Genomic DNA, 18,548 nt, shown 5'->3' on the forward strand with positions numbered 1-18,548 from the left:
TTTGTTGAACTAATATTTGCGTCACAGTTACTGATTCAAAAATTAACTTAAAAGCTTGAGCAATCTTTTTTAAAAATTAAATAGCAATTTTGAAAATCTATTGGAGTTGAATGTTGGGTATTAGCCTATTATTTGTGGGCTAGTCGGTTGTAAATTGAAATATGAGCTATAAAGTTAAAAAGTAGGGAGTGAAGTTGTTATTATGTGAAACTTTTCCTTAAATAAATGCCAAATATAGAAACCACGTTAAAATTAAAAACAAAATTGATTAGTGTTTTGAAAATATTAATAGTCTAAATTACAATTAAATTGAAATCGATTAATTCGAGAGCTAGATTAAACCCAAAAGAGCTGATATTCGAAGAAAGTCAAAAACACATGGTTAATAGCGTGTTTGGCCAAGCTCTTTTTGGCCAAAAACAATTTTGGCAAAAAATTGAGGTGTTTGGCCAAATTTTTGGAAGGAAAAAAGTGTTTTTGATGAGAAGCAGAAAAAAATAGCTTCTTTTCAAAAAAACACTTTTTTGAGAAGCACTTTTGAGAAAAATACACTTAAAAGCAGTTTTTTAAAGCTTGACCAAATACTAATTGTTGCTCAGAAGTGATTTTCAAACTAATTAGCCAAACACAAATTGTTTTTTACAAAAAGTACTTTTGAAAAAAATATTTTTTAAAATAAATTAATTTTTGCGGCTTGACCAAACGGGATATAACTCTACGCGTATGTCAATCTCAGACTGTAGGTCCGTACCTGTATACAGAAATAAATTCCAATTAAATTCTAAAATGAAAATAATAATAATAATAATAATAATAGGAAAAGGCAGAGTTCTGTGGCTTTGGATTCTTCTAGCAGATCGTGCCTGCCAGCTTTCTCTTGAATGGCTACGACCTCTCCCCACCCAACCACCTCATCTCTTTTTTCACTATATTTTTTTCCTATTTCTTTTTCAATTTTCTTCTTTATTTATAAACTACTTCTAATAATATTATAAAGGAAATTAGCCGAAATAAAAATAGGAAAGTTCTGACAAAGCCTTTCTGTTCCCGAGCTGAAACTTGGGTTTTTGTGACTGGGTGCCTTGGTAGTGGTGGTGGAGAGACTCTTTGAGGACTGTGACTGAGGAGGCGGAGGAGGAGAAAACGCCGCCGTAAAGATGAGGTTACAGCTACTGCCGGTGGTGGCGCTGCCGCTACTCATCGGCATTCTATTCTATGGTCCTAGCTATGCCATTGCCGACACAGATCCGAATGACGGTCAGCTATTCTCTCATTGCTTTTAATCATTTTTATTTATTATCTCTATCTGTTTGTGTATATGCTTAGTCAGCTGATGCATCATTAATGAAGACTGATTGATTTGGAAAGTAATGGCTAAGACTGAACTCAGCAACCGTGCAAAGTCGTTACTTTCTTCACCTGAATATATTGTCTAATGACTTAGATGCGTAAAACTGAAAAGTTTCTTGTCGATCAAGGCTTAAATCAGTTAGAGGAAGCTCTCTTGGATTCTTATTGTGTTTCCTTATTGTATGCATTGTGGCCTTGTCGGTGGACTTGTAATATTGTTGAATATTTGCATTATTACGTTCATTCATTCTGGATTGACTGATTTGCTTTTTTCGCCCAAGCATTACTCCAGAAGATTTTATTTCTTCTGCTTGGAAGGGACAGGGTAGTGGTGGTGGGCTGCAACGAAACAGGGAGGTTAAAGTTGATCAAGAACTTAATGAAACTTTAAAAAGACTGTTGTTCCATGATAATACAAAATGTTTCACTTCTTAATGGCTTGATTAAGGCACATACTGCGTTCTACCATGCTTGTTCATATGTCTTGTAGATACACCATTCATTAACAGTTTGTCCAACAGTTTTCTTTCGTTAATCAAAATATACAATTTCTTTTGAACATTATAAGAATTCTGTTGACAGACAAATATGCCATGGATTTCAGTCTAACTTTGCTGGTAGCTCTTTGATTTTCAGCTTCTGCTCTGAGAGTTATGTATGGCGCCCTAAATTCACCTGGTCAGCTAACAAAATGGACAGCCAATGGTGGTGATCCCTGTGGAGAGTCCTGGAAAGGCATTACTTGCTCAGGCAATAATAGAGTTACTGAAATGTGGGTTTCTGTCTTCCTTATTGCCTTATTTTTAATTATGGTAACATGATCCTTATTGCCTTTTCTTTTTTTTGGATAAGTGGTTTCTGTTTTCCTTCTTTATCTTCGTCATCATGTTTTTACAACCTCTTGGAATTGTTTGCTTGGGGATTTCTGATGGCTACTTACTTTTGGTTTTCCTTCAGCAAGTTATCAGGTCTTCAACTCTCTGGTTCACTGGGTTACCAGCTAGCAAGTCTTACATCTGTGACTAATTTGTAAGATAAATGGCCTTCAATAATGTTCTCGTAGATGTCTCTTCGATTTATATCAAATCCTTATACATGTTTATTCCTTGTGGATTTTGCAGTGACATAAGCAATAACAATTTGGGAAACCAGTTACCTTATCAGCTGCCTCCGAATGTGCAAAGATTGTATGTCTTATAGTATATTATCGTCATTCCAGACTGTTTTTTCCACTTCTCTTTCTTAAACGTGCCGTGTAATGCAGGAATCTTGCTGGCAATGGTTTTAATGGTGGCCTGCCATATTCAATTTCACAGATGACTTCCCTCCGATACTTGTATGTAAAATGTTTGAATTTGAGTGCGATTTATTTCCAGCAGTAAGCTTTTATCTGAGGTTAAGCTTGTCAATGACTTTCTGCAATATTTGCATCTGGCTGTAGAAATGTCAGTCATAATCAAATTCAAGGACAAGTGACTGTTGCATTCGACTCTCTGTCTTCTCTCAACACATTGTAAGGCCTATCTTCTTCTCATGCCATTTCTTGAGTGTTTTAACATTACCATTTTGGGGCCTTATATGAGGTGTCGTGGGTAAAACATGCCATTCTTAGCTCATTAACATAAGCTCTTTTTCCCATCTGAGTTATTTGTTGCCTAGGGATAGAAAGTCAATATCATGAAAATAGTATCTGATCTTTGTTCTGATCTGTAAAGTTATGTGGTTGTACGGATTGAGCTGAGTAATGTGGCTGAATACATTTTGATGTATTATTAAGCCAAGTATTAGAAGCCCAGTATGACTAGCTAATCATTCTTTGTTGCATATTTTTTGATTGATTAATCTTTATGCTTCAGGGATTTCTCATTCAATGCAATGACAGATAATCTTCCTCAAAGCTTCAAGGCACTGACTAGTATGAACAAAATGTGAGATGGTATTTTTATGCTTCATCCTTGTAGACAATTGGTTGAGTCCTTCAATGATTGAAGTTTACATGTTGAATTATGCAGGTATTTGCAGAACAACCAGTTCACAGGAACTATTGATGTCCTAGCCAATCTTCCTCTTGACGATCTGTGAGTTTTGAGTCCGTGCTTCTTTTTGTATATTATCTCTGATGTTTTATCTTATTTATAGAGTTTCAGTAAGCATCAGTTGACAGTCATGCTTATTCCTTTATGCTTTAGGAATGTCGAAAACAATCGTTTTACGGGCTGGGTACCTGATCAGTTGAAAGGGTTCGTGAAGTAAGTATCTAATGTTGAAGTAATTGGTTTTAATCTTCAAATTTATTTCGAAAGTAGTTTCTGGATTATTCAGGCCTTTATCACTTCTGTAACAGATCAAATGGTAATTCATGGAACTCAGGACCTGCACCCCCTCCTCCACCTGGCACACCCCCTGGAAGCAGGCTTAATCGGCACCACAAATCTGGAGGCAACAATAGTCCTTCTGGTAGTGGTGGCAGTGGTGGTGATGGTGGTGGTAAATCAGGGATAGGAGGTGGAGCCATTGCAGGCATAGTGATATCCATTCTAGTTGTTGGGGCAATTGTAGCATTCTTTGTTATCAAGAAGAGATCGAGACGGTCATCGACGGACATCGAAAAACATGATAATCAGCCATTTGCTCCTCTTGCTTCACAGGAAGTACAAGGTACTCACTCCTATTAGACCCTGTTATGGTCTCTGTGATTGTTATTTAATCATGAAACATAACAATCAATCATAGTATCATTAGTCTCTTTCAACTGCTTGAGAAGGTGTACCTGCTGCATAAAAAGAACACTTTCTGTAGTGAATTTGGGAAATCAACCTCAACATTGTGCTTGATCACTACCTATTTAGTGTTCATAGATTTTAAGTGGTGTATTACTAATAGTTGTTCAAAACTTAGCCAGCTACTGCTGTTGATATAGGAGAAAAAAACCAACACAGGAACAAACTTTACCATCAAAATGTAAAACTGCACAGATGTGGCAGGTCCTGTCTTCCGAGGAAACAAAACTTTGTAGTTACTAAATATTCCAAGAACTTAATTGTAGAATCCGAACTGATGTTTAGATTCTGACGTTTACCTGTTGAAGCTGACAGTGGGATAAAAAGAAAACTTCAGTTTTATGTTCTCTTTCAGTGGATCTGGTCCTATGCTTGTTCTCAAGATTTATAAGTCAGCCCTCTTGATGGTTTGACTTCCTATGAAACTAACACTCTTCAGAAATCTAGTTGACCTTCATAGAACAACTATTGATTCAAATGCAACTCTCAGCTAATTGAAGAATCATATTCATGTGCATAGCTGGAAAAATCATTTTTCCCATTCTAACCCATTGTATGCCAACAACCAAATTCATCTCTTTGCAAATTGCAATTCTTTGGGTTTCTCAATTTTATCAGTCAGTTGGTGGGTTCATAATTATGCCTTTTAAGCCTCATCTCACTTCCGTATCTCATTAATCTGAGTCTGGTCATGCATTTGGCTGTTTGTTTCCTTTGCTGTCTGGATATTTGGTTCATTGTCCTTCTTTGGCTGCAGAGATGAAAACTAATCAAGCGTCCTCTGCACCAAGTGTGAAAACATTTGAAGCTCCTGCTGTAGTAAATCTAAGACCTCCACCTATTGAACGTCACAAGTCATTTGATGAAGATGATATAGCAGCAAAACCAATTGTCCCACCCAAGAAAGTCAATACAGCTAAAATAAATGCTAGACAATATTCAATTGCGGACCTACAGATGGCTACTGATAGCTTCAGTATTGATAACCTTATTGGTGAGGGATCCTTTGGGCGTGTTTATCGGGCTCAATTCGATGATGGAAAGGTATGTTTTCTCGCTTATGACTGACTAATTATGAAAAGAAAACGTTTGTCTTTAACTGAATATGGATGTCATATCATGAATTGATTTTGTGCTGGTAATGAAGCAAGACAGTTGAAACGGCAGATAAATGTTCGATAAGAAAAATACCTATGAATTGAAAAAAAGAAGAGCAGTTTGATAACAAAACAAAAAAAAATTATTTAGTTGAAGAGTTATGTTTGCTCAAAACTTTTGTTTTGAAGATACTATCATCTATGCCTGTGTAACTGAACCATCTTCATAAGTTCCTTTCTAATTTTGAGTTGCCACAGGTTCTTGCTGTCAAGAAAATCAACTCTTCTGCACTCCAGAATCCTGAAGATTTTCTCGATATAGTTTCTGAGATATCCGGGCTGCATCATCCAAATGTAACTGAGCTGGTCGGATATTGTTCAGAGCATGGGCAGCACCTGCTGGTTTATGAATTCCACAAAAATGGTGCTCTCCATGATTTCCTGCATCTGTCAGATGAGGAAAGCAAGCCACTAACGTGGAATAACCGAGTCAAGATTGCACTGGGCACAGCAAGAGCATTAGAGTGAGTTTTCATGATCTACAAAAAATATCTGATGCCATTTTAATAATGTTCATGGAGCTTGTAGCTAAGTTTCATTTTTCCTTTGTATCTTTGGTTGAAGTGTTAGTCTCTATTATAGATCTTCTGGTATGTGTAGTTGACAATTATGAAGTTTCTTTTTTGGTGGAGGGGGGAGATAAAATAGAAAAGACCATGTTATGAAATGTTAATTAAAACGTAGTTATTTTCTTTTGGTTGGTTTTTTTTGGGGGGGAGGGGGAGGGGGAGGGGGGAGTTTGCATTTGAAAACATGTACAGAGCAACCCATTGTCCCTGGGTTTACATCAGACTTGGTGCCTTATTATGAAGGCCACTATAGTTCATATTTCTTAAACATGATATTTATCAACCCCCCAAAAAAAAAAAATCTTAAACATCAGTAGGCGCGCATGAAGAAGCTTCATCATCTGAACATTAAAAAATAGAATGTATGTCGCCAGCCATTATTTAGCCACCATGTTGAATATGCTAATCTTTCTGTCTTCTTCTCAAGTTTCTTGACTAGCTAAAATAAGCATCCTTTGCAGGTATCTGCATGAAGTTTGTTCACCGTCTGTGGTTCACAAGAATATCAAATCTGCAAATATTTTACTTGATGCAGAACTCAATCCTCATCTATCAGACTGTGGATTGGCAAGTCTTATCGCTGATGTGGATCAGGTAGCTTGAGCTCCTTGCTTTAGGATTCCTTGCTAGGTGTTTTTTGTTGGATGTTGCAATATCTTCTAATGTAAGAATGTGGATTCTGATTGACTAATGCACATGCATAAGGGTACTCATGCACTATGTTGCTCAGACTCTCCGAAGACATCGTCGGGTGCGTATCGGATCCTCCAAAAGTAGTGCATTTTTGGAGGATTTGAGACGGGTACGACAGCATTTTGGAGAGTCCCTGCAACATAGCTTCCTATATGCCTGTATTTGCATCCTCTTTGAATATTCATCTGTCCTTGGAGAAAAGAAAACAGAAATTCTATTCAGATCTTAAATATAGTTTATTCACGGTAACATTTGTATAGAAGGAATACTCTTTACAATGAACTATCGAATATCAAAATAGAAGGAATACTCTTTACCATCTTAAAAATAAGATTTGACTCATAAGCTGAGAAGTATCCACTAGTCTTTAGCAGGTGTCTTATTTCCTGCCTCTATCCTTTCAGTTGGTATAGATTTTTCATCATAAAACCAGTTTCCTGAAATTTTATATCGAACTCTTCTTGCAGGCACTGAACCATAATACAGGATCTGGATATGGTGCACCCGAGGTTGCTATGTCTGGGCAGTTTACCATAAAGAGTGACGTGTACAGCTTTGGAGTGGTTATGTTAGAACTTCTTACCGGACGAAAACCTTTTGATGGGTAATGTTATTTAGCACCCCATCATATTATCTAAATTTCTTGAAGAAGCAAGATGAAAATTTAGAGCTTTTCAAAATTTTCAGCATGTGTTATGTTCTTTTAATGCAGCGGTAGATCAAGATCTGAACAATCTCTAGTTAGATGGGCAACACCTCAGCTGCATGACATTGATGCCCTGGCTAAGATGGTTGATCCAGCACTCGAGGGGCTCTATCCTGTTAAATCTTTATCACGCTTTGCTGATGTAATAGCTCTCTGTGTCCAGGTAATATTTCGAACTGGAAGTGAGTGTGCTTCATAGATCTGCTTTTAGTTTTCATTAATCTAGCTGAATCACTCAACATTATCTCAATGTACCTCTTATTTTCGTGGCAGCCTGAGCCCGAGTTCAGGCCACCTATGTCAGAAGTGGTTGAAGCATTAGTTAGGCTAGTGCAACGAGCAAACATGAGCAAGAGGACATTTGGTGTTGATCAGGCTAGTCCAAGGGGTGAAGCAGATGCTCAGGACTATGAACCATAGTTTCCATGCGACGTTGAATACTCAGCATGATGCCTATTCTAACACACGTGGAGGTGTCTTTTTTTTTCTATTCTTTGCGTTTATGAGAAACAACTGATCCTGTTGTTTTGCAGACTTGGGGTGTGTTGTACCAATACGAGATGCTAAAATCTGTTCATAGTGCATAATTTATTTTTTCCAGTTCTTTTCCTCTATTTGAACTTCTTCTACCTTCTAATTGTTCTATAGCGGGATTAAAGAAATAATATCATTTTCATACTTTCATCATCACTTTAGAAACTATGATCTGATAGCTTGTTCTACCTTCTAATTGTTCTATAGCCTGCTTGACAAAATCTAACAATAATTGTCCATTGCTTCCTCAACAACATGTGAACTTGAGACTTCTAAATCAGTTGATCACGCCTTGCATGGCCCCACTTACGGACTTGCATTAAATTATAATGTAGTCAGCCTTATGAGATCTCAAGAAAAATAAGGACAAATCCACTGGGGCCTTTTACCGCTCTGAACTAGCATACCCAGTTTAGTAGTGTTCAACTTAAAAGTCATAAAAAGTGTACTAATCAACATGAACTCCAACAAATGTAAGTCGAAAACATTGGGTTGAGCCTCTTCCTCCTGATGGAGACTGACCAGTTGTCAGCAAATTGACCCATTGGCGGAGCGAGATCTGAAGCTCCCAACAACGATCAATCTCCCACTTGTGTTTCTATATTTCGGTTTGCTGCCAGTACAAATTGAAACACTTATATAATATGATTCGATTGTGTATACGCCCTTTGTATTTTAAAATAAAATACTTGATCCTCCTACATAATAGTAACTCAGTGTATTTTCATTGTATAAAGGAGTGGAGTGTTTTAGTTTTAAAAATACAGGTGTTTAAGCGCTAGAACCTCTTCTGAACCAAATCTTGCAAATAGAAAAGTGTGCATTCTGAACCAAATCTTGCAAATGGATCGACTTGCCGAAGAATCCCCTCCTTCGGATGATTTACTTCTCTCTAGAGCAAATCTTCAGATGGATCTTGAGGAGATTTTCAAACAGGAAGAGATATCTTGGAGACAAAAGTCTAGGTGTCTATGGCTGAAGCAAGGGGACAACTACACGGTTTTTTTTTCACAAGATGGCAAACTCGCACGGGAGACACAACCAAATTGACAAGCTGGAAGTGGGGGGAGTTTCTAAAAACAAAGATATCATCACAAATGAGATTCTTAGTTTTTATGAGGCACTTTACAGGGAGAATGAGCCTTGGAGACCACACCGGGAGTATCATAATGCCCCTTGTATCTCTAGTGATGAAAAGGAGAGGCTGCATAGAGCTTTTACAGAAGGAGAGATCTTATGCATCATTAAAAGTTGTGAAAGCGACAAAGCTCCAGGACCGGATGGTTTTTCTATGGGGTTCTACAAAAGGTGTTGGCCGATTCTTAAAGATGATTTGTTGAATGCTCTCAACTATTTCCACAACCATGAGGTATTTGAGAGAAGTTTGAACTGTTCTTACATTGCTCTCATCTCTAAGAAAATTAGTGCAAATGAACTTAAAGATTATAGACCTATCAGTTTGATAGGCAGTTTCTACAAGATTCTCTTCAAAGCTTTGGCAAATAGACTTAAAGTAGTGATTCCGAAGTTAATCAGCTCTTCTCAGATGGCTTTTCTCAGCGACATGAACATTACTGATGCTGCTTTGATCGCTAATGAATGCTTGGATTCAAGGGTTAAGTTAGGAAAGTCGGGGATCATTTGTAAGCTTGACATAGAGAAAGCTTTCGACCATGTTAACTGGAAGTTTTTACTGTGTATGATGAGTCAAATGGGTTTTAGCGTCAAATGGATTAACTAGATGAGATTTTGCATTTCTTCAGTAAAATTTTCTGTTCTAATAAATGGTACTCCACGGGGTTTTTTCTCTTCACAAAGAGGACTTAGGCAAGGAGATCCGCTTTCTCCGTTTCTCTTTATTCTAGTCATGGAGGGGCTTAGCAACATGTTACACAAAGCTTCACAAGTAAACTGGATTTCGGGCTTCCACGCAGACAATAAAGGTTTGGGGAATATTAAAATTTCTCACGTTTTATACGCTGATGACATCTTAATTTTATGTGATGCGGAGGAACATCAGGTCTTAATCTTGAATGATTTTGTCTTTGTTTGAATCGGTGTCGGGCTTGCACATAAACTTTTTAAAAAGTTCCATGTTTTCGGTGAATATTGTGCCAAATATCAGTCAACTTGCAACATTATTGCAATGCAACCACGGTTCATTTCCTACAAAATATCTGGGGTTACCTTTAGGAGCCAAATACAAATCAGTGTCAATTTGGAATGAGGTCCTTGAGAAGATGGAAAAAAGGTTGGCGAATTGGAAGAGACAATATCTCTCCCTGGGTGGTAGAATAACTTTAATCAACAGTGTGCTTGACGCACTACCCACTTACACCATGTTTCTATTTCCGGCTCCTTCTTCAGTATTGAAACGCATGGACAAATTAAGGAGAGATTTTCTTTGGAATGGCAATAAACTATCAAAGCCTATTTGCCTTCTAAATTGGAAAACAATCATCAAAGACAAAAGGAAGGGGGGTCTGGGAATTAAAACCCTTAAGAATCATAACGAAAGTCTTCTAATTTAGTGGCATTGGAGATTCAACATGGAAGAAAAGGCACTTTGGAGGAGAACTTTGGTGGAAAAGTTTTCGTTGAACAATCCATGGCGCAGCAAAGAGTCTAGAGTGCCTCATGGCACCGGTTTATGGAAACATATTAGAGGGATTGGAACAAGTTTGAGTTAAACATGGGTTTATTTTGCCGTCAATGGAAGGAAAATCAGGTTTTGCGAAGATGCATGGTTGGGTCATACGCCACTAAAAGACCAATTTTCAGATTTTTATAATCTATCCTTGCGTCACAATGGGGCAATTGCAGATTTTTGTACATCGCAAGACCGCAATTTGAGTCTTAGAAGGAATATTAATGATTGAGAAATGGACAGGGTAGGCCTCTTGCTATAAATGCTAAGCAACACTGTTTTAGATCACAACAAAATGGACTCTAGCAGTTGGAAGGGTCACCCCAAGGGCATTTTTTCAGTTAAAAGTTACAATATTCTGGGGTTTTGCAAAAGTGAGTTATGGCCTTGGAAAAAAATATGGTACAACATGGCACCTTTAAAGGTTTCTTGCTTCTCTTGGATTGTGGCTAAGGAGGCATGCCTCACAGAAAACAATCTCCAGAAGAGGGGTTTCAAGCTGTGCAGCAGATGTCCTTTATGTGAAGAACAATATGAAGATGTTACCCATCTTTTCTTGCATTGCAAGGTTACAAGCCAGTTATGGAACATGTTCTTTTCAATATTTGGTATGTCTTGGGCCATGCCTAACTCCATTTCAGAAATGCTGAAGTGCTGGACGAGGGAGGGTCTATGCAAGAAAGCTCAAAAGACCTGGAACACTGTTCCTCAAGTTATCTGGTGGTCCATCTGGCTTGAAAGAAACAGTGGAATTTTGGAAGGCAAAAGAAGAAATTTATAGTGCCTTAAACTTAATTGCATTTTGTTGATCGCTTTTTGGTGCAAACTGGCTTTTGCACCAGAGTGTAGATGATATTCTAGACACAATTGCTGATTTGCACAACCTGTAATTACGCCTGTTGCACTAGCTTAGTGCAAATATTTATATAATAGATTATTTACCCATAAAAAAAAAAGCGCTAGAACCTCTTCAGTAAGCCGATGTTAATATGATGTGTTATTAAAGCCAGGTAAGTGTGGAACACACTTACAAGCGTCTAAAATTCAACAAGCAATTAATCGGCATAATGCTAAGGTGGGGATAATTCCCTTTAAATTTTGCAAGGATTACCATTAGTATAAGAAGCACGCGGATTTTGAAATATAAGGAGTTTTGTTTTTGCATCCATTACATGTGGAAGGTTTAATCCTCTATATAAAAAGTTTTAAGTATATAATTTTAAATACAATATTATCGCTGAGTCATACTACAAGGTTTTCAGAATAACCTACTCAACAAAAAAAAAAATCAATATGCACATTACAAATCTATGAATGCAAGCAAGAAATGAAATTGAGAAGCTGAAACAAAGAGTTATCAGAGAAATACAGTTAATAGTTTTGGTACCGACAACAGATCATCAGACATTACAATGCATAAGTGCAGCAAATCCTGCATCTTCCAGGCAGTAAACACGAGCAGCCAGAAATTCATAATTTTCATGGTCAAATCAAAGCCCCTCGTTCCTGTTCATTGCCCCATGTTTCCTTCTTCAAGAGGCAAAAAAGAGGCTCAATCAATTATAGACCATGTACTTCGGTGTTGCACTGAACTTCTGATACCCTTTAATGACCTTATTGACAGCATCTAAAAAGTCTTTCTCCGTAACAGTTTTCCTTCTCGCTCGAATAGCATACATTCCAGCCTCCGTGCACACGCTTCTAATGTCAGCTCCTGGAACAAAAAGAAACATAGAATATTAGGGTGTATCTCCGTCTGCCTATACACGTATACCTGCTTACTGATAAGAGACTTTATCCAATGTGATAACTAAAGTAAACCCCTCTTCTCTAAGTTATCAACAATCCCTCTTACAACAACAAAAAACCCAGTATAATACCACAAGTGGGGCATCAACAATTCCTCTTGTTTTTGAAATGCCATTAATAATGTAATTGATATCCAGAACTCCATTTGTCGTTGTGTCATATTCCTAGCATTATAGAGCCATGAAGTTAGTAACGATGTTTTTTGCCTGCCAAAATTACCCTTCTGCTTCAAATACACTATACTCAACCAATGAATCACTGTCTACCACACATTTCCCCTTTGATGCTGCAACCTCAACTTCAGTTTTAAGTAGTGCATCAGTAGCACACGGAGATATATGTTATTTGCAATGTGATTGCTGCTGATATGACACATCCCACATTATGCCTACATGGCAATTAATCTAAGTTCTCCCACAACATTAAAGCCCTTCAAACTCCCAATAAACTCCCAATATGGCAATTAACTATTGTTAATTATAGTTAATTGCCATAGAACAAATAGAGATATCAGAATCAGTTATCAAGAAAGACAGCAACCATGTCACAGAATGACAGAAGACTAGGATTGAGAATTAAAAAAGTTAAAGGACCAAATTTATATTATAGAGTTCAAAAAAAATTGAAGTTCATTACACATCATAATAGTGGAGGTAAAAAAGAACATTAATATACTAGTTAATAACTAGGTCTAATAAAGAAAATATCCAACCTTGGAAAAAAGGGAAGAAATATCCAACCTGATTTAAGTAGATTATTAGGAGAATTTGATTTCTTTAAACTTCTAATGGTTAATCCTGTAAATTTTCTGACAAAACCTAAAATAGGAAGTTGGCACTTGAATAGGTGATGAAGCTAGTATGACAATAGTATGATATAGCACAAACATCCGCTCTAATAGAATAGTCTTTATGCTAGCAAAATAAGAGAGGCAGACATTACAATCAGAGACACCGTTAAGGCCCATCATCAAAAGGTCAGCTGTATTATTGTATAAACAAGAAGTCGAACATACTACTCATATGTATGAGACATTACCTGTAGAGTTAGGACAGAGACGGGCCAACAGTTCAAACCGAATATCCCGCTCACAGTTCATTGTGCGCGTATGGATCTTAAATATCTGTGTCCTACTCTCCAGATCAGGCAGACCAAATTCAACTTTGCGATCCAATCGTCCAGGACGTAATAAAGCTGGATCAAGTGTATCAGGTCTGCAAACAAGAGGAGGGGGTTAGAGCTTGAGCACAATGATAACAAGCTGTGAAACATAGAGATCATCATATTAAAAGATGAAATAGTTCAGACAACCAAAAGAGCACAAGAGAAGGAACAACATAGAGACAATGAGAAAAAATACATCAGGAGGGCCACAAGCCCACAAGGGACTTCAGATGTTCCAGCCAGATGTGCCTTTTCAGTAGCAAACATATAGGTAGTCAACTTAAAAACATGCAGAGGAAAGGGATTCATATGTCGCTGTGCAACACTTATTGGACCAATAGCTGCAATTTTTTGAATTGGAAAAAAAAAAAAATTGCAGCTATTGGTCTGCAATTTTTAATCACCAAAGCTTGAAATAACATAAACAAACCAACAAGAAAAAGCAGACGAGTGTACCAGAATATACATTTGCAACATATAGGCAAACTAACCTATTGGTTGCCATGAGAACTTTAATATTCCCTCGAGCATCAAAACCATCAAGCTGGTTCACAATTTCGAGCATGGTTCGTTGAACCTCATTGTCTCCCCCCACACCATCATCAAATCGTGCACCTCCAATGGCGTCTACTTCATCAAAAAATACAATGCAGGCCTTCTTGGAGCGTGCCATCTATCATATCAAAGCACTAGTCAAGAATCAATGCTACATTAAAATTGCTTAATAGAGTTCGACAATAAGAGTGTATCTTTGCCTAAGGATTTGGTTCAATGGTGAAGACGTAGCCAAGTCGGGTGGATTGGGCGTATGTCACGAGTTTGAACCCTGTCAGAGACACGATTTTTGCTATTTAAGTGAGAACAGGGGAGAGTGGCAGGCCATTACTCTCCCGAGTTTTGCACAGTGGGCCAATTGGATTGGTCCAGCTAACTCAACAAGGAATTCCTCAGTTATTGAAAAAATAATATGATGAGAGAGCATCTAACCTGGAATAATTCACGAACCATTCTAGCCCCCTCACCAACATATTTCTGAACAAGCTCACTACCAATGACGCGAATGAAGCATGCATCAGTACGATTGGCAACTGCTCTGGCAAGCAGTGTCTTCCCAGTACCAGGAGGACCATAGCAGAGAACACCCTTAGGGGGATCAATTCCAAGTTTGACAAATTTTTCAGGGTGAAGCATGGGAAGCTCAACAACCTGTTGTTAATTTAAGCAAGCGAAGGAACACAAACCAATTTGTCAAACGTCAACCAAAGAGGAAAAAGGGAAAAGAAAAGGAACACCACTCTGAAATACAACAAAATACTGTACAATCATCATCACCTCTCGCATCTTTTCAATTTGCTCCTTGCATCCTCCAACATCATTATATGTCACATCAGGTTTTTCCTCGACAGTCATCATTGTGACACTTGGATCAATTTTGGGGGGCAACGGAATCTGAATTTGATATTTATTCCGATCAACACTGCAAAATTAACAAAATGGCCAAACTAAGAGCCAATTAACTTTTAAAGGAGCAGAAGACTCGAGTTAATTTAAAATTGTTACACACAGAAACAGATATTCCCCCTAAAGTTCTTTGTTCCACCTAAGAGCTAAAGAACATCTACACTAGGCAAAGAAGAAGAAGAGGCAGAAGAAATACCCGACTCGCATGCCTTCTTCTATATCAGTTGGCGAAACTTTATCACCCAATCCAACAACAAACTGCAGTTACGACATAAGCACATTCAAACGAGTTAATTATGATCCACTGCAAAAATAGATCCAACCAACAGTACTGCAACACTTCTCTCATGGCAATACATCAGATACTCAAAAAAATAAAGGAAACTACAGAGCACAAAGCCTTCAGGCTAAAGACAATAACAAGGGAAAATATCCTGTTAATAAATTCAGTGTAGTTTCTTAGACGAACAGGAAGATGACTGATAGATATCCAATCATGAAGCATCAAACTTCTTATTTATGTCTTGCTGCTAACTAAAATATGCTGCTTACTACAGCTTAAGCAGAGTTCTATATCTCACGATCAGTTTGCAAAGAGCTTCTTAGACAAACTGCCTCCAAACACCAACACAAATTGAATTACAGTTAGAAATGAAGGTAATACAGCCAATACAATATTTAAAAAAACAAGATAACAGACCTTTGCGATTTGCTTGACGTTTATAACATATTTTGCATCTTCAGTATTGGGGCTAATTATCTTTGTACACCTAGCCACCTGCTCCAAAGATTTAGTTACAGCTTCAACGTATCTGACTAACAAGAATTATGCACTTTTCATTTCCAGAAAACCAAACCTGAAGAGGTTGCTCCTCCTGCATCATCTGTTTATCAGAAACTAGATCCCATTGACTTGGTGCAGCTAACCCAGTATCAGATTCCTTAATACCTGCAGATATTCAAAATTAGAATTCACCATACATTTATAGGAACTGTGCAAAAGAAAAAGTAGGAAAACTCATCACACCTTTTAACAGAATCAAAATAAATCCCAGAAATAAGGGATAAGAAAAGTTCTCTTTTTTTCCTATTCTTTCTTGCTAGCTCCCAAACAATGAAGACCAAATTCGAGGCAAATGAGCAGTATTATGCAATTAGAGGCACCATTATTTCAACAACAAAGAACAAAACTAAGATATACAAATACATACCACATAAATCATTTATCTTTTTTGCCATTTCCTTGATTTCCTTCTCAGCTTTCTTTATGCTTGTTGAATAAGGCCCCAAACCCTGCAAAAATCATTTTAATAATTTAATAAAAGATGCGATCTTAATAAAATGAACAGAAACTAGCTAGTGTATTTTTTTTAAAAAAATGAATAAAGGGGATTCTCCAAAAGGTGAACCTTTGGAGAAAAGGCACCAAACTGTAATTGAAATGGGAAACAAAAAGTAGTCAACTTTTCTTTCTTCGAACTCAGTATACATATGACTTGGTATGCTCCTCTGCTTGTACTGGCATACCACAAGTATATATATAGATATGAGATCACACTCTTTTTACATGAATAGCTTTCATGCACATGTCTATCCAAACAATGACATTTTATCGCGAGAACCGTATAACCCTATCACCTGATTATGCCATATCCTCGTGTAAATAACCCTCCAAGATGTAAGATAATTTAGTTCAGGTAATGGAGTAATAGAATCAAAGATAGCTCCAATATATACTTTTACGAATATATGTGTATCACATACACCACTGCCAGCTCCTTTCTACTTATACCAAGAATACATCAACGAAGTCCTAAAATGTATGCATTCATAAATGACCCGTAATCACAAATTAAAGTAGGAGACAGTCAAAATGTTCCTCCTAGTTCTAACAAGCATCATTTCATCCAAGGCAACTTAGTTAACTACTACCGGTTGTGATAACCAAAAATTTATACAAGGGGATTCGAAAAAAGTTCTAGGATGTCGCAGTTGGGATTTAAAACATATGATCTAAAGCAACTTTTGAACCCGCTTTACTGTTACACTTGAAATTTTCTTCATGTCAAGGGGATGCCACGGCGCACAGATAACCAAGAAAAATTGTTTTTACCCCATTTGCACAGTGTAATTTCTTGACAAAGGGGGTTCGGTACCCCTTGACTCTACTTAGATTCGCCACAGTTCACCCCCAGCTTCCTGTCAAAACGAAACTTATTTGCACTCTACATAAGACCCGCTAAACAGATCACAGATACATAAACTTTCCACTTTCCTTCCTGTCCCAGCTCCCAGAAACAAGCTGAATAAGTGGCACATTAGCTACAATTGATGGAGCTAAGGAACTGGTATAATGCTGAAAACATCAAACAAGGACCAAAAATCCTAAATTCAGAGACATGATTATATCAATATATCACCAGGTAATCTAGAGGTTAAAAATCAGTAGCAACAGAGTGATACGAAAAATTGGGCTTTACATAAGGAGAAAGAAAAGTGCGTACATAAGTCTTGAGAAGAGCAATATCATCTTCATCAAGAGGCGGAGGGTTCTTGTCGTCCTTGATCTCATCCTCGATATCTGCTGCGGGTGGCATCTTCTTCTACTTCAGAATCAGAAGCAAAAGTCTCTTTGTTTTCTTGAGAAACAAGCAGAGAACAAAAGTAGTACTTACCAGCAAATTGCCGTTTTACTTTGACGACCCATAAGACCCGAGACGTGTTAAATCCAATGGACTGCCCAAGTTTATGACATTGAAGTTGATGACCCTGTGGATCTTACTAACTCATGAACACAAAAGACACGTCATCTCTTAATGGGTTTTTATTAAAATTAATAACATGAAAGAAGTGTAAAAACTTCATTTTTTGCTTTCTATCTCCTGTAAGGCTTTTCTTATAAATTTTGTTGAATCTTCCAATTTTTGTCTATTCACCTTATGATATATATCCTACTAAATTTTAGAGGGATGAAACTCTTCACATATATTTATTCCTACAAATTGTCAATCAAAAGCACACTAAATTGCTTGTGTATTATAATACTTCTTGAATATATATTGGAACAATTATCAACTTCTTTTGGTAACTAATTATTTTGCAAATTGTACTTTTTTCTTTGTGTATAATTATGTGGGTATTTTAAATTGGATAAGAATTATATATGTCTCTATTTTGTATATTATGGTGTTTTCTTCGGTTTTATCTTACTTTTCAGGTATATGAAATTTAGTCAAATTTATTTTTTGCTTTTCAGTTTATGGTGTTTACATTTGAATTTTTGTGTTTATGTTACCACAGTTGAATCAAATGAGAAAATCAGAAGGAAAAAGGCCGAAAAAAGCTCAAGCTCAGGCTGGTAAAGGCAAGACTTAAGGGAAAAAGATAATAGTCTGACTCCTAAGTGTTATCATTTCAATTTTTACAAAGCTACTGAGATGTAGTATGAATGAAAAAAAGCCCTCAGTCACATTGCCATTAGAGGAAGCTACTAGATTGAAATGTCAAAACATTGGAGTATTTATTAGTTCATCTATATGTTGAGCTAGAAGGTAATAAACTGTAAATTTGTTTTGTCTTCGCTCGATGTATATCAATTCTTGCTCTTTTTCTAAGGTAGTCACATTTATATTGTATTCTTCAGATGGATTTTTGAACGAAATATAAATAGAGTTTGAA

General features: G+C 37.1%; 2 protein-coding genes across 2 annotated transcripts; one reads left to right on the plus strand and one right to left on the minus strand.

The window, feature by feature from the left end:
• The first annotated feature begins 823 nt into the window (after positions 1-823).
• LOC107790703 (protein STRUBBELIG-RECEPTOR FAMILY 6) lies at positions 824-7,869 on the plus strand. Its single transcript, XM_016612659.2, has 16 exons — positions 824-1,257; positions 1,987-2,122; positions 2,308-2,379; positions 2,472-2,537; positions 2,615-2,686; positions 2,792-2,863; positions 3,207-3,278; positions 3,363-3,428; positions 3,540-3,599; positions 3,695-4,008; positions 4,888-5,174; positions 5,486-5,751; positions 6,318-6,450; positions 7,017-7,153; positions 7,262-7,418; positions 7,529-7,869. The coding sequence occupies exons 1-16, from the start codon at positions 1,158-1,160 to the stop codon at positions 7,673-7,675; spliced, it is 2,157 nt and encodes a 718-aa protein (XP_016468145.1). The 5' UTR covers positions 824-1,157; the 3' UTR covers positions 7,676-7,869.
• Positions 7,870-11,612: 3,743 nt separating this feature from the next.
• Positions 11,613-17,593, minus strand: LOC107790702 (26S proteasome regulatory subunit 7 homolog A-like). Its single transcript, XM_016612658.2, has 10 exons — positions 17,375-17,593; positions 16,082-16,163; positions 15,728-15,819; positions 15,571-15,648; positions 15,067-15,128; positions 14,742-14,886; positions 14,397-14,615; positions 13,901-14,082; positions 13,284-13,459; positions 11,613-12,150 (listed from the first exon to the last, which is right to left on the minus strand). The coding sequence occupies exons 1-10, from the start codon at positions 17,465-17,467 to the stop codon at positions 11,993-11,995; spliced, it is 1,287 nt and encodes a 428-aa protein (XP_016468144.1). The 5' UTR covers positions 17,468-17,593; the 3' UTR covers positions 11,613-11,992.
• Positions 17,594-18,548: the final 955 nt, after the last annotated feature.

This window comes from Nicotiana tabacum, chromosome 6 (genome assembly GCF_000715075.1).
Source record: "Nicotiana tabacum cultivar K326 chromosome 6, ASM71507v2, whole genome shotgun sequence".
In the NCBI taxonomy this organism is placed as follows: Eukaryota; Viridiplantae; Streptophyta; class Magnoliopsida; order Solanales; family Solanaceae; genus Nicotiana; species Nicotiana tabacum.

Excerpts from the sequence above, each read along its gene's own strand:
- LOC107790703 (XM_016612659.2), top strand. The coding sequence starts at position 1,158 with ATGAGGTTACAGCTACTGCCGGTGGTGGCGCTGCCGCTACTCATCGGC. Across the intron at positions 2,687-2,791 it reads ATGACTTCCCTCCGATACTT|AAATGTCAGTCATAATCAAA; the intron begins GTATGTAAAATG and ends ATCTGGCTGTAG. Across the intron at positions 5,175-5,485 it reads CTCAATTCGATGATGGAAAG|GTTCTTGCTGTCAAGAAAAT; the intron begins GTATGTTTTCTC and ends GAGTTGCCACAG.
- LOC107790702 (XM_016612658.2), bottom strand. The coding sequence starts at position 17,467 with ATGCCACCCGCAGCAGATATCGAGGATGAGATCAAGGACGACAAGAAC. Across the intron at positions 14,887-15,066 it reads GAAGAAGGCATGCGAGTCGG|TGTTGATCGGAATAAATATC; the intron begins GTATTTCTTCTG and ends TTAATTTTGCAG. Across the intron at positions 12,151-13,283 it reads TCTCTGTCCTAACTCTACAG|GAGCTGACATTAGAAGCGTG; the intron begins GTAATGTCTCAT and ends TTTTTGTTCCAG.